Source organism: Trachinotus anak, unplaced genomic scaffold (genome assembly GCF_046630095.1).
Source record: "Trachinotus anak isolate AG129_WGS33_773 ecotype Australia unplaced genomic scaffold, CSIRO_AGI_Tana_v1 ptg000002l, whole genome shotgun sequence".
Classification (NCBI taxonomy): domain Eukaryota; kingdom Metazoa; phylum Chordata; class Actinopteri; order Carangiformes; family Carangidae; genus Trachinotus; species Trachinotus anak.
Genome location: NW_027273853.1, coordinates 16,468,615 through 16,496,519, shown reverse-complemented (window position 1 = coordinate 16,496,519; position 27,905 = coordinate 16,468,615). Strand labels below are relative to the sequence as shown.

The 27,905-nt window shown below is 40.1% G+C and overlaps 4 protein-coding genes and 1 long non-coding RNA gene across 6 annotated transcripts in view; 1 reads left to right on the top strand and 4 right to left on the bottom strand.

The window, feature by feature from the left end:
* Positions 1 to 65: 65 nt before the first annotated feature.
* On the bottom strand, positions 66 to 4,889 carry LOC139635125 (endoplasmic reticulum-Golgi intermediate compartment protein 2-like). The gene is made up of 13 exons (XM_071502144.1): positions 4,749 to 4,889; positions 4,554 to 4,662; positions 4,398 to 4,444; positions 4,196 to 4,263; positions 3,968 to 4,008; positions 3,184 to 3,285; positions 2,947 to 3,039; positions 2,713 to 2,768; positions 2,448 to 2,546; positions 2,255 to 2,352; positions 1,999 to 2,161; positions 973 to 1,052; positions 66 to 841 (listed from the first exon to the last, which is right to left on the bottom strand). The coding sequence occupies exons 1-13, from the start codon at positions 4,852 to 4,854 to the stop codon at positions 773 to 775; spliced, it is 1,131 nt and encodes a 376-aa protein (XP_071358245.1). The 5' UTR covers positions 4,855 to 4,889; the 3' UTR covers positions 66 to 772.
* On the top strand, positions 4,732 to 12,271 carry LOC139635157 (uncharacterized). The gene is made up of 3 exons (XR_011694135.1): positions 4,732 to 4,869; positions 7,000 to 7,107; positions 12,133 to 12,271. It is a non-coding gene; the product is annotated as an uncharacterized lncRNA (long non-coding RNA).
* On the bottom strand, positions 6,251 to 8,441 carry kxd1 (KxDL motif containing 1). The gene is made up of 5 exons (XM_071502195.1): positions 8,235 to 8,441; positions 7,784 to 7,893; positions 7,490 to 7,642; positions 7,355 to 7,401; positions 6,251 to 7,245 (listed from the first exon to the last, which is right to left on the bottom strand). Exons 2-5 carry the CDS (start codon positions 7,879 to 7,881, stop codon positions 6,989 to 6,991), a joined length of 555 nt encoding a protein of 184 aa, XP_071358296.1. The 5' UTR covers positions 7,882 to 7,893; positions 8,235 to 8,441; the 3' UTR covers positions 6,251 to 6,988.
* Positions 9,696 to 16,898, bottom strand: LOC139635140 (SIN3-HDAC complex-associated factor-like). The gene is made up of 6 exons (XM_071502169.1): positions 15,553 to 16,898; positions 12,874 to 13,001; positions 12,673 to 12,772; positions 12,433 to 12,556; positions 12,124 to 12,274; positions 9,696 to 11,944 (listed from the first exon to the last, which is right to left on the bottom strand). The coding sequence occupies exons 2-6, from the start codon at positions 12,999 to 13,001 to the stop codon at positions 11,617 to 11,619; spliced, it is 831 nt and encodes a 276-aa protein (XP_071358270.1). The 5' UTR covers positions 15,553 to 16,898; the 3' UTR covers positions 9,696 to 11,616.
* Positions 16,899 to 17,292: 394 nt separating this feature from the next.
* LOC139635085 (DENN domain-containing protein 5B-like) overlaps positions 17,293 to 27,905 on the bottom strand; it is a 27,489-nt gene continuing 16,876 nt past the window's right edge. For both annotated transcript variants that reach the window (XM_071502048.1, XM_071502058.1), the window contains 17 exons: positions 26,425 to 26,934; positions 26,057 to 26,285; positions 24,798 to 24,948; positions 23,972 to 24,062; positions 23,764 to 23,883; positions 23,516 to 23,668; positions 23,273 to 23,351; positions 23,104 to 23,179; positions 22,575 to 22,703; positions 22,360 to 22,481; positions 21,948 to 22,093; positions 21,735 to 21,853; positions 20,935 to 21,119; positions 20,668 to 20,750; positions 20,023 to 20,149; positions 19,570 to 19,744; positions 17,293 to 18,721 (listed from right to left, as the gene is read on the bottom strand). In XM_071502048.1, the coding sequence (XP_071358149.1) occupies positions 18,538 to 18,721; positions 19,570 to 19,744; positions 20,023 to 20,149; positions 20,668 to 20,750; positions 20,935 to 21,119; positions 21,735 to 21,853; positions 21,948 to 22,093; positions 22,360 to 22,481; positions 22,575 to 22,703; positions 23,104 to 23,179; positions 23,273 to 23,351; positions 23,516 to 23,668; positions 23,764 to 23,883; positions 23,972 to 24,062; positions 24,798 to 24,948; positions 26,057 to 26,285; positions 26,425 to 26,934 (2,679 nt within the window). In that variant the 3' untranslated portion in view covers positions 17,293 to 18,537. The remainder of the gene's footprint in view (positions 18,722 to 19,569; positions 19,745 to 20,022; positions 20,150 to 20,667; positions 20,751 to 20,934; positions 21,120 to 21,734; positions 21,854 to 21,947; positions 22,094 to 22,359; positions 22,482 to 22,574; positions 22,704 to 23,103; positions 23,180 to 23,272; positions 23,352 to 23,515; positions 23,669 to 23,763; positions 23,884 to 23,971; positions 24,063 to 24,797; positions 24,949 to 26,056; positions 26,286 to 26,424; positions 26,935 to 27,905) is intronic.

Below are 27,905 nucleotides of genomic sequence, written 5' to 3'. Positions count from 1 at the left end.
TTTATGAAAATAATTGTTGGTTGCAGCTCTGGGTGGGATTATATCAACAAGGAATCCACAACAAATTGAAAGTGGATTTTTATTTTAACAAATCAGCCTCATATTTACAACAAAGTGTGCAGCACAGGCACACTGTGGAACAATTTAAAACCCTTTTAGTCTTTTCACACAATTCCCCTTTAATGGCCCTGCACACCCACGTTTTTCCTTTATTGTATCTGATTAGACCTCTTTTCACCAAGAAGTTGAGCAGCGCTATACTGGAAGTTTTCTGAGGTCGCCAAACTGCATGAAAGAATCTGAAAATTGTCCCACTTTTTCACAGGTTAAACCTAATCTGCCAGGGAGATGTCAATCAAGAGTATACACAAAAACATAACCCAGAGAACAGGTCACAATAAATGAAAACCCCTATGTGAGCATTGTGGGAGATTTAATACCAGGTACCATCTATTTAATAAAGTCAGAGCTACAGTAAGAATGTAAAGAACTTCTGCTGTTCAGTCTGGTGCGGCCTTCCAGTGAAAGTGACAGAAAATTAGTGGAGGTATTGATTACAATCCTTCCCAGGTGGATGAACAGTTATGTCTGAGTCACCCATCCAATAAAGATTTTTTTAAAAGATTTAAAAAAAAAATATTTACACATTTCTGAGCAAAGCAGGTACACGTTTTCTAATAAAATGACTTGTAAACATTTTCCCAGCATCTCATTGCTGACTAGGCCAAGTGGTGAGCTGTCACTTGGCTACAGCTGAGTTGCTGCTGATGTGTCATTGTTGAGAGTCATTTTCTGTAGGAACTGGGCTTTCACTGTTTTCCTGCACATTCAAAGGAGCCTCCTGAGAAGGAAGAACAGAAAGATTGATAGTAACTCAAAAAGACTATAAAAATGCTCTTCTCCTTTTGCAAATATGTTTTAATTCAAAGCGAATACTCTGTCTGCAAGGTTTACATTCATGCTTTCACTTACCTTAAGATGTCTGTAGATGCCCAATTGGAAACGACAGCAAACTACATCAACCAAGAAGCCAACCATACCATGGAGCATACCTGCAAGTGAGAAAAAGGTCCAACATTTAGAAGCTGATGCTCATGGCAGCTTAGATGAGGTGAAAATAGCTTGGATGAAGCTGTGAGGTGTGTTAGCTTGGGTTTTATAGGAGAAGATGCTGAGTCAAAGTGCAGGTCTGCATTTGAAAGACTTCCATAAATAAAACAAAGCACGATTTTTGTCTCTCTTACCAAACTGCTGAACACTGTTTAATTAAGACTAAATGTCTACCCTCAAAACAAGAATTACTCTTCTACATTCTTCTGATACACTCATCACCTTCTCCCATCATCTTCAATATTTCTGTGAAAAATCCAGCTGCCCAGCAATGACAAGATTAGATAAATGTAAAGGTGGCTGCTTTTAAAAACTCCTTGTTCACGTGTTCAGGTTCCTGTAAGAAGCTTTATTATCCAAGATTAGAAAATTGGCAATGGCAATGCATTCAAGAGCTATGTCAGAAAGTCTAACCTACATAGATAATACTTTGATGTATAATAAAGCAAATATGGACACTGTTCATGTGGACTGGTAGTTCACTGATTTAAATAAATGGGTTATTGTACACCAGCTGAATCATCTGCATCTGCAAATGTGCCTACAAAGATTTTTACAAACAGTCCCTGCTTACCACTGCATTACCTTGCAACAACAGCATCACTTTGACCAGAAAATAAATAAATAAGGCAAAATAAATGTTCACTGTGATGCATTACTTATCTTGCCATGTTTGAAGTCTCTGCAAGTTGATTTTCATACGTTAGTTTGATTAATAAGCTTCAAGCAAGCATTGGCTGCCCAGAAGTCAAGAAAGCAATCTAAAGATTTTTTACAGTATGATCTAAAAGTGGTCAGCACCTGAAAGTGTGGGTGAAAACATAAAGCTCCAGTATGGTCCTTCAAGCACTTGGTGACACATATTACCAATTTAGAGAATTTATCTACCTGTGGTAGAGAAAATGCCTCCGATGATGCCACAGAGCCTGACGAGAAACTGCCAGAGGGGCATGTGCTGCTCTGTGACTCTGACCATTAGTGAACTGATATCATACTTCATAAAGATCCCTGACACTCCATGGCTGCCTGCAGCATGGTTTATCACTCGTTCCTGCAGAACAACAACAAGAATACAAACACATTTACCATACTGATAGATAGCATACTGCACAAATGTATAAACATGAGCAACATTAAAACCTACCCTCTCAGTGACTGAGTACTGATTGGTATTAGCAGAGATCTTGTAGGTATCCAGCTTGGTCGGCACTATGGTGATGAAGTACTGAAACATGTGGTTAGCTGGGGAGAATGATCAAAAATCCATCAATGAAAAAAAGCATATCAAAGCATAAATGAAGATAAAAATGGATTTGTGTTTGACGACACAGACGTACCATCCGCAGAGACTTTTTCTGTGCCATCCAGTGGGTTGATAATCCCAGGGATCGTTTCTCCGAAGGACAGGTGGTCAATCCGGTGAGAAAAGTTGTAAGCTGTGGCACAACGCCAAGTCAAAACAATTATCTTCAATATTTCATGAGTCATTGGGACCACAATTTTAATATACAGTGTGAATATCATCTCCATATGGCCGAAGCATGAGAACATATATTAGATATGTGCAGAATACGGTTTTGTTAAAAAAGATTATAAACTCACAGTCATGGCTGACTAGAGCAGCTAGATGGGCATGGCCTCTGGGATGTGGGATGGACCTGTGGAGCGATAAAAAGTTGTTCTGTCTGTCTTATGTTACAATATTTAAGAATTTAAGCAATTGATAAAACATGTACAGGTCTAATTCTTACGATCTGGACAGATGCAAAATGTTTAATTCCAATTAAATTATCAATATCGTATTGTAAGCATGTTTATAACCATGTGGATACGTACTTGCCAACAGTAATGTGGAAATTTCCTGCCACCTTGTTGACATACAGATGTCCATGTATCCTGCAGGCACTGAGGGAAGTGGAACTGTCCTCACTGTGGGGAAAAAGAGAAACACAATGTGATGGGGATAATTTTATCGTGATTATTAAGTATATGAAAGGCTGGTTTATCATTCTAATCATTTTCAGCCATCTCTCAATTCCAAACAGAAAACAGCTAATTTTTAGGATCCTGTACCTTTGAGGCTGAACAGGAGGAGCTCCTTTTATTGCAGCCTTGAAGAGTACATCCTGAAGAGCGTGCTCCACTCTCAGACGCTCCTGAATGTGCAAAAGTGTCCTGACAGTGAAGGACAGAGCAGTTAGGAAAACAAGGACTCGCATAGAGTGAGACAAAACCAATTCAATGGATAAAACAGCATTTAAATTTTACAATCAGTACAAATCAGGTAAAACCATACTGCACCTGTTTGTATAGGTAGCGAATACTTTTTGCTACCTATACCTTTTTACTAACTACAACTACTACTAATCTATTAACACAACCAACCAGTTGCACCAAATTAATTAGAGCTGCAACAACAAAACAAAGTCATTGATTATTTGATCACCAGAAAATTTAAATCAATCAATGAGTTATTTTCACAACAGTCTGTGGCCCTAGCTCCTAAAATGCTTTCCTTTGTCATAATAATAACCTTAACATTGCTGAGTTTTGGTTGGTCCATCAAAACAAGCTGAACAACCTAAATACATCAGCTCGAGCTGTAGGAAATTGAATTGTTTTTCACTATTTTGTAGCATTGTGAAGACAAGAAAATAATTGCCACAGTATTGATCATGAAAACAATCATTAGTTGCAGTTCTACTACCAATGAGAGAGAGAGAGAGACCATAGACTGTATTATCTGCCACTAAAAGACAACTCCTTGCAGAATGTAAATAACATAAGCACAGTCAAGATATCACCTTTAGGGAGTGCCCTTGATATTACAGGTTCAACAAGTTAATCTGAATCTTACATGTGCCATAATTTTTGATGTGGGGAGAGTTCAAAGTTGACCTAAAATGTAAAAAAAAAAAAAAAAAAGTCAGACATGTATTCAGAAACATTACCACTGAGTCATACAGGATTAAATAGGATTGACAGCATTTTGGAGTTTGACACTGTTAACTTTCCACTGACAAGTTTTACTCTTAGCTCCTCATCTTCATTATTTAGTAAATTAATTGTAGGAGCTCATACTCACTGGTTCATATTTTAAGCCATCGGATGCAACCATAGTCTCTGCCAGATCCAGGACATCTGCACCTATATCTACATTCACGCATACATACAAATCAAAAAAACATCATAATACTTTTCTCAACCAAATATGAATGAGGGTTTTTTTTTTCTTTTTTTTTTAATAGAGCTGAGATACAAATAAAATATACATTTTTTGTACTTACACTGGCATCTCATGGCAACTGTAATGTCAATGTTTATCTTGAGTTTACTGTAAATGAAGAGATGTTGTATTAGACTGCATTGGTTTAGTGTGTCTAATAAAATGAAGCTTAAAAACACAGCTCTTGAAGGACAATAATCACATCTTTATCTCTCACCTGCTGAAGTCTTTGTCCACCTCGTACTCGTACCTCATCCATGTGTTTCTGTACACGAAGAACTCCAGGAAGGCGAGTACAGCCATGAGGGTGAAGGCTATCAGAGACACTGGAGGGAGCATTAGCATTAGCATTAGCATTAGCTACCGCGCTGACACTGAAGCGGCTCCATGAATGCTGCAGCTGTGCGCCTACCTGTCCCACCGCTGGCTGTGGACTCCACGTAGCTCTCGGGAACTTTGGGGAAGGCGTCCAACTCCTTCACCAGGGTCAGAGCCTTCTTCTTGGTCAGCCTTCTCATCTTATGTGACTTCAGGTAAAACCCTCATAAAGTGGACGTTTGTTTGTTTGTTTGTTTGTCTTTTTTCCAGCGGCTTGGTTGTTGTTTTTTTGTTTTTTTTTTGAATGACCGTTGGGCTATCAGTCATACGTTTGTCATGTCAACAACCGAGCTAACCGTTAACGTCGGCTACTTCAGCAGACTAAAACATCACTGTGGTCAAAATGACGAAACAAAATACAAAATTATTGTAAGTGCTTCTTGTCAAAGTGGAAAAAAAAGAAAAGCTCCCAAACCTAAAATTTCCGGTGGACTGAGGTTAGCTAGTGTCGTTTGACCTCGTTGTCTGGGACTAAAACTGCTCCCGTTCGGACTCAGCGCCCTCTGTCGGTTCAAGTTGCAACCAACACTTATTTTAATGTCTTAAAAAAAACTCAGTAGTTTCTGCCTTTTTATATACAGTCTATGGTTTCTGCAATACACCCTCGCTTCCTGGAGTACCGGAGGCTGCAGTTTCACGACCGCATTTCTAGGACTTAACTTTTTCAAAACCAGCGCCACCTAGCCAGTAGGAGTACCGGAGACTGATTTAAAACTTAAAATGTAAATATGAAAACAGGTGAGCAGGCACTCTGGATCCTGGGTATAAAAAAGGTGCGTTTAATATTACATTTGATACCAACAGCAGATCGGGGTCGGGAGTAGAGCAAGTGAAATCTGTATTCCCGTCGATACGTGCTTCTGTTAACCGTGTAACCTGGGCTCATGGCCGGATTCACCTGTCAAAGGGGCCGTGCAAACATTTTGGCTAACCTGAACCTTCCCAGTTATCTCTGGTTATTTTTTCTTTTTTTTTTTCTTTTCAACAGCACCACAAACCTCATCTTCGAAAAAATAATCATATATCTTATATGATATATGATTATAACAGCATTTTAACAGTCATGAAGGTAGGAGTCATTGCAGGTCTGTTGTAGTGGACTCCATTGGTTTTAGTTAGGTGTTCCTTATAAACTGACAACTAAGCGTGATTCAAAACTGTTACGGTATATTGTGATATATGAAGACTTCTGTGATAACTAATTTACCATTAACTAGCCAAGACTTGATCGCAAACTGGGCAAAGCAGACACCTGCCCCAGACCTGTATAGAATTTACCATTAATATCATTGTGGTCATTTGATTGTTAACACATATGAGGAGCAGCTCCTCCCCAATGTTGAGGGCAAAATGAGCTGCCCGACCTGTTCCTTTTCTTACCTGTGCTTTGTGTACAGTATTCCTTATTATGAGATGATGGTCCTGAGGGTACAGATGCCACTAAATATAATGGTCTTATTCTTTTAGCATATGCAGAGTAACCATATTGCATCTTAATCATGTCCATATCCATGTAACATGCATCAACACACAATGTGCTAGAAGTTGCTTTATTACTCTTTCAATGGAGCAAGCAGTCCATTTTAGGCAGAATTCCTCCCTTTAAATCAAAAATGCATCTTCAATGTGGACGTGTGGTCATAACTTTCAGTCACACAACCTGGTATCAGATTAAATGCTGCTGAAATAATTCATATCCCTGGGTTGAACAGGGGTCCACAGGATAACAATGCTGCATATGACAATGTTGTTAATTGTATCACAAAAACAGTATTAACTACTTGCAAACCCTAACTACTATTTTTCAGGTTGAGAACACTAACATTTGGCTTTCAAGTAACATACATCATGACAGACATCATGAGACTTCTTCCCTCAGTCAAGTGTGCATCTCTTCAAACCCAAAAACACATGAAATATGATTATAATCACATAATGAGTGAGGGTGTTTGCGCAGGTTTACTGTCAATAAGACAGATATGTTCATAGTGAGATACTATACAACTTCAAGTATTATCTGCATTGTTTTAGTGCTGTGCAGGAGTAGGACAAAAGCATGCCAACAAATAACCAGTGTCCTCATAGACAGTTCATAGCAACCTCTAACATCAAGGTTGTTATGCTCTTTCCAACAGGTAGATTAATCACTGGAAGGTCAGCAAATATTGTAGAGGCCAACACAAACTCAAATATACAACATGATCTCTTGCTAAAATAGTTTTAAGGGTGAAGCTTAGTTTCATGTGACTGAAATTCCTTCACAAACTGTCCGCTCTATTCTGCAGGTACAGAATCAGGACCTTCATCCCGTAAAACGGCAGTCTCTAGGACGTCGGAGGTGGGTGTGTCAGACGGCTCTTGGGAGAGATCCTCAGAACATCTGCTCACAGTGGGTGAGATCACATCTGGACTTGTATCACATGACTCTGTGCTTTGCTCTGAGATGGCTGTTGCCATTGTTGTTGCAACACTTGGGGGAACTGGGTCAAATTCATCATCGTCGTCCTCTAGGATTGGTGACTCGTGAATATCTGCAAAAAAAAAAACCAAGATATTTTAGAAAATGCCATTTGGATGAACTGATTTGGGGAAGTTGATCGTGTTTATTAAATGATGAATGGAAGGAAAACGCTAACTCACTGTTGAAGGCCTCTGGGTACTGCTTAGCGATCTTCCCCTTTAGTGTCCTGGAGAAGCAGAGGAGATGAAAAATCAAGAGGTTGTGTTTGTGTGTGTGTGTGTGTGCGTATGTCTGCACTGATGGGTAGTGTTTACCTGATCCTTCTGAAGATGCTGTCCAGATCTTTCTTCATCTCCACAAGTGTGCGGGTGTGGAGCAGAAAGCGCTCATTCATCTGTTGCAGTCGTACGTTAGAAAGCCCATTGAAGTTGATCAGCATTTCGTTGGTTTTCTCAAAGCGGTCGAGCCTGTTTCAACCAAAAGTTTACAAAGAGCAAGCCATGTGGCAGCATCACTGTCAGATACAAGTGAACTGACCTTCACCAAACAGCATAACATGTCATACTTATTAATATGAAGAAGTAGAGAAGCCACATGACAACACTCACATGTGTCTCTGAGCCTGGATGATGGCGTTAACATCCTCAGAGTTGACCATGCTCAGCATCCTGCTACAGAACACGCCGGATGCTGTGGGCTCCGCCATGATGATGAAAAGCTGAGAATACAAACTATATCTCAGAAATGTGCGAGTAGTATAATAATCACAAAGATTAACAACATAAGAGCACTGAACCGAGATAAAGCTTAATAATAAACCCATTCAGCGCTCACACCTGCATTAACAGCTAGTTAGATTCAGTAACGTTACTACACGTAACATTTTCTCCAGGGACAGTCAACTCCAGCAGTTAATTTTTAATTTTCTCTGAAATATTTTAATCGCAGGGGGTTGTACCAATGAGTAACTTTAATAACAGTTCAGCAGCCTGGACGAAATTACACCGTTAGCTTGCATGCTACAATAACAACCGGAACTACAGCATTCATGTTACCAACCCCAGGTTCCACGGTGGTTGTCTGTCGACCTCTGCCCGTTTAAATAACAGATTTAAAACTACATTTGGCCTAAAGCTACACCTGACAGCTGGCTGTTAAACAAAAACAAGGCATATCCGTGTTTTTTGTTTTTTTCACTTCCTGTCATAGGACCACCGTTTCCGGTGGGTTTTTTTTTATTTTTTTGTTTGTTTCATTCGATTTTTTTTTCTTTATTTAAAACTGCGCAAATTACAGATACAATTTTAACGAATATGATTTAGTTATATTATTGTCTTTCAGAATATTTATATAACAATAAAAACGAATGTGTGGGACACTTAAGACCTACACAAATACATAAATAAATATCAATAAAAAAGTCAAAATAAACCAATGAAAAAAAGCGGGATTTCGTCCGCAATGTTATCCAAAATAATTTATGTTTTGATTTCCTTTCTACTAAACTAAACATTCATAAATAGCCTTATTATAGATAATGTTTATCTAGCTTGCTATTCGTGGTTTATGAATGCAGAACATCCAAAGGAGGCACATTAAGTGTTAGATCATCCCTCCAAAAACATTTGCCCGAGGTACCGTTTTAAAATTCTGCTTATTTCATCAGTTCAGAGAGAGTATCAGAGTAGTACAGCAATATTTATCCAAAAGGGGGGAATAAAATAGGTGGATCCAATTTTCTTCATCTCTGTTTACAAAATTAAACAGTTTGGGTGTATTTTGACTATACTGCATGGATAACGGACAGACTCTAATGCTGCAAAAGTTGACAAATAACTTGACATGTGCAGGTGTAAGCTCTGTGCATTATTTTATAGAGGAGTCACTTTAATGATAATTTGCTTCTGAAAAAGAAAACCATAAGCTTCTTATGCATTTTCTGTATTGTCTTGGTCATTATCAGTGTTTTAAAACATTTCTGCTAAATTTCCAAAGCCTAACAGTTTAGCACCTGTGGTATGGGAGTGATATACTCCACGGTCTTGTTCCTGTTGGTGCTTTTCAAATGTCAAAGGTTCAAAATTTGGATCCCAGATTGAAACCTATATGATGTTGTACAAGCCAAACCAAATTCTGGTTGCCTACCCTTTTAATTCCCAGAGATACCAAACTTTTTTCAAACTGACATAAGACACAAATCAGTTTTTTTTAATTGACACAGTCAAATGCTTGGTAAAACAGATTAGCACTGGCCTGAATGTTGATATACAAGCCATATTTCTTTGTGTTTAAATCTTAAGTGAAGTGATTTAGTGTAATTGCACTAAGATAAAGTGGTCTCCGAAATGTTGTAAATTCACGTTTACCTTATATTACATTACCTATATCAGACATTAACGCTTCCATGATATATGTCACTGCTGTGAAAGCTGGTCTTGTAGGACACACAGTAAGTCATTACATATGTAACTTTTTTGTCCACCTACCCACCTTATACCAATAAATTCAGTAACTCCATACTTCCAGAAAACTCACAAAATTACTTTTATTGAGGGACAAGTAAAAAAAGTACATGATGTATAAAAAATACAAAACTGCTTTGTCTAACTTGTAAGCTAAGTAAATGCATAGCAACAGTACATGCAAGTCTAGAGTTAGATATCCTACTGTTCTGTAACATTTTACGCTACAGGCTAAACAGGGGGAAAGTACAGTTTGGTTGCAATCTATCATTCGTTTCACTCTACATGATACAGATCCAAAATGATGATACAGAATAAGTTAGGTTGCACGCAACTCAACTGATGAGTAAATAAATACTTAACATCATTTCACAAATATTGACAACTGGTAATTCAACACAACGTTAAACAAAGCCTGTGTGAGAATTACATTCGATTTCTGATGTACAAAAACCATGCTACGCGTAAGCTAAAGATGAGAAGAATTCTGAGTATTACACTTCTAAGTGGGGATGCAGTGATATAAATAAATATGGAATAAATAAATAATGAAACCCATATAAGAGCCATATGGCTCACCCAACCCCTTATGTACATAACACACCCCCTGCTCCCAACTACAACATCACATGTATGAAATTTCATATTAGTGTTTGTTTTAAGAATACCATAAACATACATACAAATGACCTCGGACAAGCACAAGTGTCCATAGAAAACCTGCATTGATTTGACATTGGGTGAATTTCAATGTGCTTTGGCTTTCATTTGATAAATAAAGTAATATTAGGCTATATATCACAACACATTTGTGGTATATAAGAGGCAATGGCATAGAATTTCAGCTTGTATAAAGTCTTTTACCATATACTGACCGGGAATGAGGGAAATCACTGATATTGATATTGCTGAATGACTATAGACCGATTGTGTGTTTTGCTGTCGTATTGTGTGGTATTATTATGCAAAGACACTTATATTTTTCCTTTTTCTTTTTTTTTTTACATATAAAAATAAGTTAAAACTTCAGAGAAATGGATCCAAAAAAATAAAAGTAAGATTTACAGTTTATATAAGGCCATGCAATTTTAGAAGACTCATGCATCAGATCATTAGGTCTTTTGGATGAGTGGCTTGCCATTCATGCAAAATGCACTATGTGTTGCTGAGGCCACGATAAATATAGCTACTGTCCCTTTTTGTTCCTAAATACCAATCCAGAATTAACACTAGCACTGTCTGTAACACATAATTAAGGCTGGTGTATTTGCTGTTGAAGCTGTGAATAGGCCTTATTTAAATGGGACCCACATACGTATTTGCACACAGAGACGCTAATCCAGTCTACAAACACAAAATCTTTGATACGAGTGAATGTCAATGTGAATAGACACAAACACAAGGGCTACTGTACAGGTCTGTGCTCTGTTAATGTAAAGTGTCATTCATTCCAAAACGAGATATCCACCATTTAAAAAAAGAGCCATCTATTCTGAACAAAGAAAGCAAAACTAATCCCATCGTATTAGTCATCTTGACATTTATGCTTATAAAATATCCATGTTGATAATGGTTTCAGCTGTATGTTTGAAATGTTGAGTAATGAATTTCAAGTAGCACCTTTTTTTCTGTGAGTAAGTGGATCTATTGCGTTTTGGAATAAAATCTTTTAAATGTACCAGCAAACTAGAGCTCCAGCATTTTATCTAAAGTAGATCAAAAACACCAAGGATGATGGCCCACCGTCAGGATGGTTGGAATATTAAATACAAAAAAAAGACAAAGTGGAAACACAACAGTCCATAAGTTACTGTTTAAACATAATAAACAAACCTCCAACATTATTATGGAGAAGACCAAAGGATTTTCAGCTGCTTTATGATTGAAGGCAATCTGAGGCGACTTCTTTCTGTAAGTGCTCAAGAAAAAAACAGCACCCCAAGATTTCTTCAGAGATGTGTGCAAGGGGGGTTCTGACTTTACCACCCTCCCTCTGCCACCACCACACTCCTGGGTGGAGGTGTTGTCACGGTAACGCAAAACTGAGCAGGCTCTGCATTTTCCTCGCATGTTGGCGTCTCCTTCACTTCCTCTACCGTCTGGGAATTTTGCCCACTGACATCCATGCCCACCTGGCCCTCCACTACCTCCACTTCTTCCTCCTCATCTTCCTCCTCCTCATCTTCTTCCTCCTCCTGCTGCTGCTGCTGTCGTTGTTTGTTGCGGCAGCACGGTTTGAACAAATGCGGGTCGATGAGCACCTCCCCAAAGCGCCCTTTGTAGATTATTCCACAGCACACTTTTTGCCTACACAAAATATGATACATTGTTCCTATTCAAGTCTATGAAGTAAGACCACAAAGTGAAAATGTACTGCATGGACAAAAATGGCTCTTTGATTTTTTTAATATGCAATTTCTCAAAACAAATCCTAAATAATGACTATGTTTTATAAAGAAGTGCCACTGCCTCACTATCTGACTTACCTCTTCCAGTAGGTGAGATCCAGGAAGGAGAAAACAGGTGAGCGGCTGGATCCTGGGCTGAGCTCAGTGTCAGAGCCGTCATCCGACAGGTTGCTGTAGCTGGGAGACTGAGCCGGAGAGGCACTGGAGGTGGTGCTGTGAGCATCTGAATCTGGTGGGTGGGCAGAGCGCAGCACCAAAAGTGAAGGGATGATTAGGTTCTACATGTGTGGTGTGACAAAAGAAATATCGACTCCTTCTGAGGAACAAATTAGTGAGTGCCATTAAAGATGTAATTGAATCATTGAATGACAAAAATGCAGAGCTCACTGTGTCTTTTAAGCTCTTTCTGCAGCCTGCTGATCTGGCTTGGCCGTGCTTTCTTGGAGATGGACTTTATTTTCTTGGGCCTGGAAGTTATCTTTAAGCTGGGACCTCCCCTGGCGTCCACCACCTGTATGGAGCAGAGGAGAGGAGATGAAAGGAGAAATGTTGACTTTTAATTAGTTTGCATGATTCAAGTATTTAATCATGACCCAGTCATAGCTCAACCATATGATTCTCACTCACATGGTTCCAGTTCTTCTTAGTCCCCACAGGAAGCTTTTTCCACCGTTTCACCAGGAGCACACAGGCATTACAGATTTCTCCAGATCGCGTTTCACTCAACCTGCAAGACAGTTACACTTTGTGAGGGAAAATATTTCCTATCAATGCGGTATTTTAAAATATACATATTATCTGCTCCATGTGCTCAGGTGTGCCTCCTACCCGAAACAGCTCCTGAACTCCTTCTCATACCGCTTGCTGTCCGTGAAACGGGAGCTTGACGACTTTGCGCGGCAGATGCAGCAGCCGTCCAAACTCCTGTACATTTTCGGCTTGTGAAAGCCAAACATCTGAGTGCAAGAAAAATATTTAAATATTAACATTTCAGACTCTCATGACAGTGCATCATGTGTTAACCGCAGTACCACCGCCCCCGGCAGCCGTAGCCTTCTTCCTTCAGATTAGACATGGTATTTTATTGTGCCATTTCAGATGATCCAAATGTAAATTAATAAATGCATATCGACTGTTTTGCACTGAAAACATCTACGGAAAGCGATTTTGTTAATGCATCCCTCCGCTCTGACCCACATGGGGGAAGTAGGTCAACAGTCAGACAGCGTGTCAGACAGATCATGTCACCATGCTGCGCTCACAGGATGCACGCTTCATTTTGAAACTCAAAATATAAACACAAGCACGCACTTAGTCCCAGCCTGCATGCTGCAGAGGATTTATGTTATGGTCAAAAACAAACCACAAAATGCAAGGGTGTGTGTTGCCAAAAGAATTGCAAAAATATAAATGTGTCCGGGGAAAATAGAAAAATCACTCGAAATGCATTAAGCGCGCCGATTATGCAGAGGAATTGTGATTTATGTTGCTAGGCAAAATTTATCCTCCACAGCACATGTAGACCTGAACTGCGGCAAAACTGCGAGCCGCGCCCCCCAGACTGATTTTTTTTCTTGCCATCAGACCTCGGGGTCTTCTGTCAGTGCGGTGCCACAGAGAGCAGGGAAAATCAAACCCCTCACTCCGCTGGTTATATCGGATACTTTTTTTTTTAGGTTTGGGCAATGTGGGGAAGACGATGAGAACTAGAAAACAGTCGCCTTGTGGCTGAAGATAGCAGTATGAGTGTGAAAAAAATGACACGGCAAACAGACACTATCAGCAGCGAAACTCTTAGACGGTAAATGCATAAAATCGTGATGAAAGCCCATAAAATAATAAATACATAAGCATAGCCCTGTAAAATATAAAACATCTTCAAGTTATTTCAATGTACAAACTTTACTCTTTCAGTACATTTCTCCAGAGACTGGCAAATAAGGTCACTGTCCTACAACTATGCAGAGGTCGAATTTATAGCTCTATTTAACCAGGGAAGTGCTCCACCGAGATTAACATGTGCACGAATGTCCTGATTAAGACAACAACAGCACACATAACACACAGGTCACACAACATGACAGACTTACAAACCATTAGATAAAATTAAAGATAACTTCAGAAAAAGAGAATAATCAATAATGTTCAAAACAAAACAGATATGATCAGAAGGGTAATACAATATTAAACTAAAGCAGTTTAATTATTAATTTATAGCTATCATTTTAAAGGTGTTATTTAATAAAAACCATGTATAAGCTCTAGAGTATGCAACAAGACTTTTCAGCCTCTAGTGTGTCCTCTGTCAACAACAGACGATCTCTGCAGCAGAATACAGTACGTGACGCAACCCAACATGGCAACACACTTCAAAGGCGGAGGCAGTGTGGCGAAGGGGGTGTGATGCGATTTTCCGCAAAAACTGCAATATTAAAAGCAAACTGTAAAAATCCCCTCGAAAGCGTTCGGGGCTTGCGCGAATAGCACCCCGGCTTTTTAAAATAAAATAATACACCGAGAAAAGCACTTGTTTTTATCGAGAGAAAAGTGCAAGTCGCCGATTTCACCGCCCACTCCAGCGAGGAAGCATGGCATGCCACACGACCTGCTTCTTGCGCACCCATTTTATGATGACCGTCCTCTGCTCGACGGAGCCAGACTTTCCTCCCCAACATCAACTTTACACAGTGAGAAAAACTCGGGCAAAACGCCTTTCGAAAGCAAAACGATTTGTCTTCAGATTGAAGACGGAGCTGTTCTCGGATGATCGTGTAATTTGATCTTTACTCTTTGTTATTCCAGAGCCGCCTCGCTGCAACAGTCCACCTCCAACTACATGTGCACTAACTTCAAGGCGACTGCTTTTTAAAAAGTCGGTGTTTATACCGCCTTGTTTTTTTCCTTTTACACAAAACAACATTTTTTTAACCCGGCTCGGATTTCATAAGGCCTTTATAAACAGTTTGTGTTGCGCTGTTTTGTTGACAGCAGCACCCGCGTGTTGGGGAGCATCTCCCGTCCGGGTGGGCGTGAGAGACTCAACTTGGCTTATTTAGCTGGCGTAGCTGTGTAGTAGACAACATGCACTCCGCGGACACAATGTGGACAGTAATGCTTTCAAAAGAACAGGTTTCAGATCGTAACGCTCACAATGTCCGACTTTAGCAGCGAGGAAAGGAGCGATTTCCTCCTCCGGCCAAATGCGCTGAAACAACCAATAATAACAACAGCTAACCCTTGCTCGTCATGCTTGCATGTGCAGGCCGTTCTCTCACTATTAAACACGTCTTTTGGTTTATCCTGCACCCCCTCCACTTACTTTCACTGTTTATAAAGTGACCTACACACCCAGCTGACCACCCAGTCGATTTTGCAGCAGGCCTAAAAAGAGCAATTGTTCTGAGACAAGTCGAAGCTTGGTTCAGTAACACATCGGAAAGCTCCGCAAAGACTTTAAACCCCCTCAAAGAAACAAACAAAACAAATAAAACCGGCCGCCTTCTTTACCTTGTTGCAAGTTGCTTGAAGCTGAGTCAAAGTAATGGTCCCTTTAGCGCGTCGTTGCGATGTGACTATTATGAAAATCAACCCGCATCAGTAACCCGCTCTCTTGTTGATGTCTGCGCTTGTGGACGGGACTTGATAGTTGTGGACGTAGTGCGCATGCGTCAAATCCACACCTCCATTTCAGAGTAGAGCAGGAGGGTTTTTTCTTTTTCTTCAATCAAACCATTTACATAAACGACGTGTGACGTGTCCGTGCGTCTGCGTTCTACTGCCCTTATAAGGATGGGAACATTGCGCGGGAACAGGGGGCTCGGCCCCGGTTGCTATGGCACATTGGAGAATGTAAGCAGGGGGGCGGGGCTTGTCGTTTTACTACAGAGCGCCAGATGGCCCGTCTGGAGGCCTACAGTTTTTAGGGGGCTCGGCGTCTAGCACGGAGATGCGCTTTGTCGATCCCACTTGCGTGATAACGGACCAGATTAGTAGTAAGTAGAATGTGGCTGAAACATGAAATCTCTCCTTCCAGTGGTCCGCTTAGGACGAGCAACCAGTTGTACCATTTTTTAGACAACCAGCGAACCAGTCATCATCCTGTCACCTAACACTGCATTAGTTTAGCATGTACACACTGTTGTCCAGTTGTGGAATGTAACAAAGTGGGCCACATTTACTCAAGTACTGTAAACACACATTTGAGGTACTTGAACTCATAATACTTCTAAATCACTACAATTGAGTAGGAAATATTGTACTTTTTGCTCCACTAAAATGATTTGACAGCTTTAGTTACTTTACAAATTACAATTTTTGCAATACATATGAAAATGCAGTACAGCTGAAAATGAATTGGCAACTATTTATAATTGTCATTGTAATTTTTCATGCCAAATATTTAATGGCTCCGGCTTCTCAAATGTGAGGATTTGCTGCTTTGCTTTTAATTTTTGTAATAATTGCAGTTTCATTTTAATTTGGAGATTTGGATTATTGATTGGACAAAACAAGCATTCCTGAGGTGTCACTCTGTGCTTTGGGTAATTGTGATAGGCATTTACCACTATCTTATCTACAAACCAAACAAACAATTGATTAATCGAGAAAGTAATCAGCAGATTAATCCATAATGAAAGCAATTATTATACTTGAGGTGCTTTTTCCTGATTATAGTTCCATATTTTTATTTAACATTTACAATGCAGGACTTTTACTTGTAATGTGTTTTCACAGTATGGGATGACCTGAGTTACTTCATGACTGCTATGGAGCTCTAAATTACATACTCTAATGTAATCCAATCCAATAGCTCTACAATCAATACTCAGTACTCACAACCCCTTGTTAGTATGACAAAAATACCAAAATGTAATTCTAAACACCCCAGGCTTGTCTTCAAAAATCACTTAAATTCAGCCTTTCAAGCTGCACAAAAGTAGGTTTTACTTCAGGGGTATTGAATGGAATTGCATGACACTGCATGAGGCTTTTTTCATTTGGTGTAATGGCTGTGACAACAGGAACACTGCCATCAGTGTAGTCAAGCAATCAAGTTGGCATTTGGCAAACTAAAAAAGTCAAATTCTTTGTAAACATCAAATGCAACTAGTCCTATGTAGTGAGTATACAGCATATACTCTGTTTTGCAACTGAAAATTTGACTATGCAGGAATCTTATCATATCCTTTCGGACATCACAGATTTAAAGTAAATAGCACAAAAAACTCAATACCAAGACATGTCACGTATGTCAATATTAACTTTAATCTTTGACAACACATTTCATAAATAACAGTTAATTATTGCTTTCTCTAATCTGTATTTAAATGATATAGAGGCTTGGTCATTGTGGGTTACATAGTGCTTGCAGGAGAGTGCAGGAGACGGCATTTTCACAATTCTTCAACTGTTGAATTAAACGCGACATCAACAGAAAACCTAGCATTTTTAAGAACCTGTGCTCTATTCATTGTCTGGATTTTTCAAAGACAATTGAACAGTTTAGAAACAAACAGCATGACTTTTAATCCACATAATCAGTAAAGTGTGTCCATAGTGGGATCTATTGTTTTACACAGACACAAACAAGATGCTTTTATACAGAAAAAAATGCCACAAATTCATTATACCATAATAACAAATGGCCACAATTCTATGAAAGATCTAATGATGCTAAATATTTACAATGAGAGAGGGAAAAAAATACTTTCTGACAGTGGCAAAGACTACTTGAACTGACACAATTAGGACACCAGTTTAGTTTCAGTGTTTGACCAATGGAGGGTTTCATGAGCACAAGTCTGCTCAGCTTGTGACCACAAACTGAAATAAACAAGGAGAAACAGGCCAGACCTTACATAGTTTAACAAGAGCATAATAATATAACATTATAACATAGTATGGGAACACTATCTTTCTTTCATATATATATTAATATTTTCAATGAATGATGTCAAGAAAAATGTTTATATAATAAGGCCTGAGTCCTGATATTCCAGATCACAACACACTAAGACATAAACAAACAAACAAAGAAACTGATTTTGGCCATGCATGTGCTTAGTTTAAAAGTGCAAGCAATACAGCAGTAGAAGAAGAGTTATAGTTGTCCTAGGGTCAGGTACAGTAAATGGTGTGAGCTGTGAAAATATCTACTGTGGATGTGAGATTATGAATGACTCCATTTCTCCTTGAGGAAACAGAATTTCACAGTGTAAACAAGCATAGGAAAAATCTCACTATTTCCTGAAGCAAATAAAGTATCTAAGACATTTACATCGGTGAACAAGGCAATATGTCTGGAGCTGGAGTTGCCAGTGACTTCATCAGGTCCACTGTTCTGTTCTTTTTTTTTATGATAAAGTCACATTTCTCAAATGTCTGAATATACTTCCCTTTCCTGCAAGATGGAATTATGAATATCTTAAGCCATTCGCATTCCTGCAGTAGGTTGCAGAGCTGGGAGCTGAACTCCAATCTTATCCGTCAGGGTCAGAGGTCAACCCCTTTAACCAGTGCCATCTCCAGGGTGATGGTGAACTCATTGAGTGTGTGTAAGATGCGAGAAAGTGAGTGTACAGCTGCACGGTCCCGCAGCAGAGCCCCTTCCTCATATGTCCGCGTTGTCAGAGGACACTCTGCCAACAGGGGGAGCCACTGAGAGAGAAGCCGATCCCTACCGAGAGGAACAGGTCAGTTACGATCCCATAAATGCCTATTGAAGTTTGGTATTGAACTGAAAGCAAGTTAACTAAGTGCAGGACAGAACCAGAGTCGTGTACTTTCTCTTGAAACAGCTTTCATAGTGGAATGGCACGCTTTCACTGTTCATTAATCTGAATGTTCAGTTCATTCGGTGTCGTAAGAAATAATATCTTTAAAATGACCAAGTTACAGGCATTGGACACAATACATCCCAAATTTATTGCTTTACTGTTCTTACAGTTTCCTTTATTATATATTTATTTATATCCTTTATTTACACAACACATGGAGAAAAATCAAAAACATTCCTAATAAATTATTGCTACTTAAATTTCAGCAAACTGTAACACCTAAATTTTAACCTTTCCTTTACTGATTCTGACTAGTTCTGCAGAGGCGAGGCAAAATAAAGGATTTCATGATGTGATTCAAGAACAGCAGTAATATGAAGTCGCATCTTCAGTTAATTTTAAAATAAAATGTTCATTTTTTTTCATGTTTATCAAATTTACTAATAAAGATATGAATGATTTCTTGGTCTTTTACCTAACTAGTGGACGAAAGCTGATTCTTTCCCTTGCTGAACTGTCTGTCATGTAAATAGGTCAGTGAGAGAAAGCAGTCATACAGTCCTGCTGCAGGCCACTTCCTCATTGCCTCAGAAAGGAAACTGTATCATCTTTGTACAACACAATGTAATGAGCTTTTAACAAATAAATTAGAATAATGTTTTCCTAATTGGGTGTTTTGGGGAGTCGCACTTTGACTCTCTCTTGCTTGAGTTTTTAAACTGTCATTTTTGAAATGATGAACACTCACCTGATTCCAAGACAGACGAACAGCTGGAACTTGCCCTCTTTTCCGATGTTTCGAGGCGAGGCATTGATGGCATTGACGTAGTGGCACAGTGAGTCGCAAGGTGGACCCTTTGTCAGTGTTGACCCATGCAGGTCGCCCATCTGATCAGCTGTCTCCATGGAAACCACTGCCTTCTCTGTGGGAAGGAGTTGGTCACACTGTCATTATGTAACTCATTGATATACTGACAATAATGTAAAATCAGGCTTTAAAAAACAAACACTGGAGATGGATCATGTAACGCTGTTAACAAAACATATCAATCATGTTTTGTTGCAAGAAAATTAATTTAAGAAACTCATATTCACTGCCACTAGATGGAGACAGGAAATAGATATCCATGAGAGGTACAGGAAAAACATACATTTAATGTTTATTGGATGCTCTTAATAAACTCACACTCACAGTACCTACCAACAAAGTCCCAAACAAATACGTTCCTCTGGAAAAGACGGTTGGATTTGAACCCGTGGAGGAGGAACTTCTCTAAGGACAGCACCAGCCCTCCCTCACCACATAACAAGACAGTCAAATTTCCCCTCTGGGAGGGAAGAAACAAGACCAGAGAGTTAACAGAGGCACTGTAAGCAAGAGGTTCATCTTACAACTTCAGTAAATCCGCTCATAGTAGAGATAGAAAGCACTGCAGTTTTCCAAAATTCTCCTCAACAATTTGTTTATTTTGTTATTTAAGAAGGCTCGTATTTACTAAGAGGAAGTAAACAAAACAGTGCTTGTACATTAATGCACTAGAGATGTTATTACAGTGACTTCAAGGCCCATTACAGATGAACTGAAGTGATCCATCAAGTCTCTTCAGTGCTTTTAACTTGCTGTTGAGATGAGAGAGTCTTGTCTGATACACAAATGAGGCCCAGGCTGGAGAAGCCGGGGTAATGAAGCGTGTTGGAGATAAAAATAACACGCAGGAGGTTGATAGTGCAACACATCGCTCTTCTCTGCATCAACTATTTTCTCCCCTTATTTTAGCTGGGTGAGCCAACAGGCTAAATGAAAGCAAGAGCTGAATCGTGGGGGCACACTATTACAGTCACATACCTCTTGTTCAGGTTTGTGGAAGTGCTTAACAAGGTTATTTGCCGCCTCCCTCATGTCTTCTTGTACTTCTACAGACAGCATTCCTGACAACATAAATGCAGAACAGTTACAAATAGAAACTTGAGGATGAACGATGACAAACATCAGGGGGAGAGAACAGGGGCTAAATAGAAAGGTGATACAGGAGCAGAATCTGTTATTGTGGTGAGCTTACCAACAAGTAGGTCAGCTATTGTACTAAAGAATGTGTTCTTTGTCAGTACGTACTGCTTCGGCTGCCAAGCGATCCCAGCACTGTCCGAACACTCTGAGAAGGAGAGGCCAGCTCTGGAGGCGTCCCTGTCCACCTTCCAGCATCCTCATCTCCACCAGGTGACACCAGCTGACCAATGAGAACTCTTTCCAAGCTGCCGTCACCCACGCCTTTCCCCAGCCATCGGCCACATGGGAACCTGAAAGGAAAGAGGACAAAGTGTTTCATTATGTTCAACATAAAAATAATAATAATAATATGATTCACTACACAAGGGCATGCCGAGGGACATCTGTTCTCATCAGCTTGTGTAGTGTGCCAGGTGCACATAGTTTATTTTTCTAAATGGCTTCAAGCACCAAGCACCTTAAAGCACCTTTTGGTTTGGTATGTTTAAGCCCATTTATAACAAATCACAAATAATTTAGATTATTGCAAACCATTTTCCAAGGCATACAATATATCTCTAGATTGATTTACTGTATATTAAGAAGCAGCTGGTTTCAGTCCATTTATTAAATAAATTTGCAGAGACCTGAACCAGATAGGTAATCCATCACAGGGAACATCTGGTCACTTATTTTCCTTGTCTACGTTATGTTATTATCTAATAATAAATCAGCTTTCTCAGGGGAGTGTTTAAGAGAGCTCCACAATCCAACGTTTGACAGTCAGGATCATTTAGACATCACCGTCTGATACATTATCAAACATGAAGCTGCTGTCCACAAACATTTTTGCACATTTAGTCACTGTGCAGTAAAGACACAGTAAGTGTTCACTGATGAGATCAAGGTCAGAGGATGAATCTTACTTGTAGGTATGTCCAGTGATCTCATTGTATACCATCACAGAGTCAATCAGACACTTGGCCAGCAAACCAGAGTTCTCCTGTCCAAGCTGCAGAGTGCTCAGCCTGCCCAGGTTCTTGCACTTAGATTAAAAAAAAAAACACAGACCACAGCAAGATCAGCTCTCAGTTTGTTGATCAGTGTGTTGACATTAATGCTGAGGGGTGTATACAAACCTGGAAAAAAATCTCTTGCGTATTCTTCGAGATCTGTCTAACTCCTGAATCACCCAGTTCCCCTGATACACACACCCAGGGGTTAACTGTTGCCATTGCAATGCTCAGCTTCTTCATGGGTATGATAACAACACGGTATGGAATACCTAGATAGACACAAGACACCAGCAGCAAAGTTTTATTAAATCATTTGGTCATTTCCTTCGCACTTGAACTTGTAGAACTCTTCTGACAATAATCAGATCGAACAGGATTTTCCAGTGATGGGTGATTTTAATCTGTATACTATGAGTTGAAGAAAGTTTGGCATGTGGATGGGTGAACAATTGAATGCAAACTTTCAGCGTCTTTGCAGGCTATAAAACCTCCAGGAATTTTTTACCACTTTGTTGTTAAAGTTTACAGGACTTACTGATGGAGGTGAAGACCCGTGTAAAACAGAGGTAGTCCACAGTGTTAAGAGAGAGCAGATGAAACAAAAACTGCTCCCTTTCTTCCTCACACAGTAGGAATGCATGAGGTTTATATAGCTGCCTGTTGGGGGACAAGAGAGGAAAAAAAGTCAAAGTTACAACACTTAACATAAATCAAATCTGAGTAACATCTGAACTATGAGTGAATTCTGACCGGAGCAGCTCCTGGTTTGTAAGCAGCTCTTTAAGGTGATGGGAAAGCATTTTCTTCTCTAGAGCCAGATGGATCCAGGCCCGGGCCTGACCCACCTCTGACAGACTCTCACTCATGGTCTGGATAAACCTAGAAGAACAACAGACAAACAAGCTCTAATATTCAGCCTTTTCTTATAACGTATTTATTGACCCTTCTCAGTATTTCGTTCATCATTTAGAAAAATCAAAGCTTGTGACCATGATATTTAACCTCGTGACCCCACCAGAACAGACCTGCAGATATAATGTGTGTATTGCATATTGGTATTTAAAAAAATCGAAGCTTTTGTCTTCTAAACCTCAGCCAAAATATCTGTTAAAAGGGGAAAATGAAGCAGCACTTAGTATAGCCTAAGGCATTTTTTCATTTGCATTTCTTTTATAAAACAAAAAAGCATAGGTCACAAACGGAGCCTTTAATGCCATATACAGCATTCACCACAGATACATAACTCTTTCCAACATCCCAGTATGTATTCTCTCATTACCTCATATCCTGTATTAAGGATCCTCTCAGGAGCTGAGCGCCATCATCAAATGTTCTCTGGTCTGAAGCATTAGACCCTAAACAGGAAGCAAGTTTAACACCAACGATCAGACGACTTTTAGCTCAGTGATTTACACAAGAAAAACAAAACAGTAGGGTTGTGCTCTGACCTGGAGATTCAGCTGGTGCCTCCATCTTCCCCTGGGCCGCCTGGTAGTGAAGCAGATGGGACCAAAGAGCAGACTTTCCCTGCTCACAGTAAACACATTGTCAACATTGAGCCGGTTCATACATTTATCTCTTTCATGTGCATGATGTAAATTTGTTTACACAAGGACACGCAATTCCAGATGTTTCTGTAGGTCATCTGTGGTGACAGGGCATGTTGGATTACATGTTTTTGTGAGTCTGACCTGTTTCAGCTGCAGACCATGGCCCCAGGTTCTCTCCAGTAGGTCACACAGACCATGGATGAGTGTGTTTTCCTGCAGGCCTGTGATGTTGGCTTCTCCCTGACCAAGTTCCAGACTCTCCTTCCCCATCCTCTCCATCAGCATCCGTTTTGTCTAAAAAAAAACAGAGAACATTTTGTGGCATTAACCTTGAACGATGATCAGTGGCCTGTAATGCCGCCATCACTGCGCAGTATGAGAGCTCTCACCTTCAGACGACACTCGCTCAGCAGCCCATCAACAAACTCTCTGTGAGTCTGAGTGACGGCTTGAGGCGACGGGTCAAGTAGCTTGGACTGACGGAGGTTCTTCCTTGCAAATGTGTGCCTCTGTTAAATAAACCAAAAGGTGATAAATCAGGCACAATCGTCATTAACCCCTTCAGAGTGTGTCTGTGTGTTTACCCATGAAAAGTACCTGTCTCTGTTCATTGTCCACTCCTGAGTGATCAGTCATCGTTGATCTCTTGGGGTCAGTCCTGCGTGATGCTGTCACACGACTGGACCACCTGTTGATGCAGAGAACAAGTATGTGCTGGCTCTGTGTTTAAATCATGTATGTGTATTTTGGTAAACCCTCGCAACTATATGTAATGATATCCAAATGCAATGATTCCAGTTCTGAACCTTTTTTATCTGAGGGGGTACCTCAGATAAAAAAATCTTCATTTTCATTGATTTTAAACCAGATGTTAAATAACACTACTACTGACATAAAAGTGGATATCACTGCTATAATTGTTTCATACAATTAAATTGTATGAAACAATTAAATTAACAATTAAATTAATACTTGGGCCAAATTCTTGGTAAAGGCAGGAACAGAAAATTTTGAATATTTCTACATTACCTTTAGCTATTAAACTATTTTATCCATCACTCGTTAATTATTGCAACTGCTGGTACGTTATTTTTAGCTAACAATGCCAGCCATTACTCCATTACTTTTAGCTATTTTAATCGTTTATCCATTACCTTTAACTAACTCCTTCAACCTTTTGTATATTCATAGTTAGGTTAACTGTTTATTTTGATAAAAAATTACAAAATCAGCATCACGCTAATTATATATCTCATCTGTCTATTTTCTGTCAAACTAAACATGTGGATGTATTGGTTTTAATCAAATCTTTTTTTCTTTTGAATTAGTTGAGCTACTCCTTGTACAACCAGGAGGTACCCCCTGCCAGTACTCCCTGGGCTTTGGGCACAAGGTTTTCTGAACAGCAGAGAATGAGGCTCACTTGTTGGTGTTTTGTCCCTGTGCAAGCACATCAGCCTGCAGCTTAGGGAAGTATCCTGGCTGGTGACGACCCTGGCCAATCCTCATGTCCAGCAGGTGGGGGTGTATGGCTGTGTGGTCGGCCTTCAGCAGCCTGTGCTCAGTTGCCTGGGCTGCAGAGGTAAACACAGACTTGTATTCAAGCTGGATAAGTGCTGCTAAGTTTGTTTTGTTACAAGGAGACACACAGTATAAGACAAATTACAGACATAATGCAACTGACAGTGTGATGGAAAAGAAAAAACAACATTTCTGACGCAGAGTCTAAATGTGAATACTGACACAGACAGATTGAGATGTGAGCAGGGCAGTTTCTGCAGTGCGGTTGGCAGCACTTCAAAGCAGGAAGGTTTTCATAGGATACAAAGCCCTCCTCTTATATAATGTTCATCCCCCGCCCTAACCATTTAGTTCATCCCGCCCCAGTTCTGTGATCCTACCCCCCCCCCATATCTGATTCTATCCCACCGCCTTTTTGTTTCAGTTATTTATCAGATTATTTGATTTTCATTTTCATTTAAGAAATATTTCCATCTGTTATAATTTACATAGTTAATTGTTCTGGTACAGCAGCCCCACTAAGGACAGTTTAAGCAAGATCCTCGGTGCTTATTACAAGAGAAAGAGAAAAAGCAGTGGTTGCAGAAAGGCCAAGCAACATGATCAACATATGAACCCAAACTGAAGGACAGATGGCAACAGATTTGCAGATACCCTCTGCTAAGTCTGGCATCCACCACTTCAATCACATCCTCCAGCTCAAATGATCAGTTGGGGTTTCAATCTACCGGTAAATACTGAAAGGAAACTGGTCAAACAGTCCACTGTTACTCTTGGTTTGTTGTAGGTTGTCACTAAAATGTAAAGCTTCTTAAATGACCACCTGTAATAACTTAAGTATTAAGTGCTACTGTCCCTTCACTCATATATTTGTCACTGCCTACCTGTGCAGTAAACCTGCACATCACTGTCAGATGAAAATCTATGGAAATGAAGTCAAGTTAGATTAAACTTTTCCTGGTGACAGAGAGCAACAATGATGCATGAGGTATCAAGTGAAACATTGGACCAGAAATGCTTTAACATGATTTCTGCTGCATCGTTTGGCTTGTGTTCAAACATGTAGGAATATGGTGTTGATATTTGAAGTTATCTTGCATCAATGTGAATGCCTTAGTACTTTATTTCATCTTCTTTTGATCATGAGCAACTTCACAGTACCTGACTCAAAGAGCGTGGTGCATTTCCTGTAGTGACAGGTATAGGAGTCCTTGTCTGTGTCATACAGTCGTTCTTTCTCCAGTCGGTTGTCAAACAGCTGCTGCAGAGGCTCTCTATCCGCCCAGCGAGATATCACTTTCCCATCCACGAAAGAAGAAAACATGGATGTCTCAAGGAACCGAGACAAGAAACGCAAGTGGGTTGTGGGCTGAACTGACAGGAAGGAGCCCTGAAATATTTTAAACCACAAGTAAACACAATCAACATCTGCAGGGATTTTGTATCATAATCAAAAGAACACAGAAAAACAATCTTAATATATGTGGAAATAATAGACATAAACACAATCCTGACATCTACTGAAGTACCTTGTCAAAATTGAATGTCGCCTCTCGGTTGCTCAACCAGGAGTCCAGGTCCAGAGCACTGTGGATGACGAACTCTTCATACCTGCCAAACATGGCAGCAAAACGTCCAGCAAACACCTCCCTCAGCTGAATGTTCAGCTTCGCAGCCTTCAGCTCTTCCTCCTCCTCTTCGAATTCGTGTCCCAGCGTCTTCCCGCTGTCTGACATTTTCCCTCCCCCGCACCTCCGGGCTAGAGCCTGCAGCCTCTCCAGCACTGCCAGCTCTTCACCTCCGAGGTTCCCGTTCCTTCTGTCCTCCATCAGATCCTCCAGGACGAGGCTGCTCATGCGAGGGGAGGCGGTGGTGGTGATGGTGGTGGGCTTAGTGATCACACCACCCAGAGGAGGGACCCCAAAACGCATCAGTACCTCGCTCAGTTCCTGGATTAGCTCAGTCTGCTCTGGAAACATGGGAAGGTCCTCAGGGGCTTCAACACAGTGGTTGTCAATATCCACAAAGCAAAGATTGGCCTGTGTAGAAGCATGAGACAAACACGACTGTTCAGCTGGCTCCTCCATCAGATAATCATAATAGGTTTAACCAGTCACAATGTGCAGACTCTTATTCATCTCATGTAGACAAAGTGGCTGAGCTTTAACATCCAATTAAGATCAGAGATGAAGATTTACATTTCATAAATAGATTCTTGGCATTCCACTGCGGTAAGCCCTCACAGGACATTAGCATGGGAAGAATTATCTTATGATTACTGCTATCACTGCAACAGGAGAAACTGCTCAGTCTCTCACTTTCACACCTGCAAACAACATCAGAAACCTGTGCAAAAACTGTGCCCAGGAAGCTGCTGAGCAATGACTAATAGAACTTTGTGTGAAAGACAGGCACTGATTAAAAAAAAACTGCCTCTGTAAGCAGCAGTTGAGCACAGCGCAGTCAGCAGCAACACGACCTTCAACAGTGACCTCAGGCAGTCAGTTTGTAGCCTCAGGGGAAGTTGGGAGATGTGAGTGGAAAGAGGCAGACATCCTCTTACCCTGGCAGCCTACTTTCTGCAGCCTCATCTTCCTAGTTAATGTCTTCACCTCTTAGTATATGTCTTTCATCATCTCTTTGATCCAAAGAAGAAAAAAAGGAAAAGGATCAAACACTCAACTCATTATATTTTATTTTACCAATTTTATTAAATGTTTTTCTCAAATTCACCTGAGCCAAACTGTGCATTTATTACTGTTCTGATGAATTCCAACCAATAATTATCAGTATGATTAAAATATTTCCCACTTCCTTCAAATTGCACAGCTCGAGAAATAAGTGGTGATCCCTAATTCTCCATTAATTATTCAGCAAGTCCCATTATTCTGGATCTCTCAAGCTCTGTGTTTTGCTTTCATCCCCCCGAGCTTTCTTTCTATTGCCTCTTTTCTGGGGCAGAGCGACTTCAAAGAGGCTCCAGTGAGATATTCATGCTGCATGAAGTGAT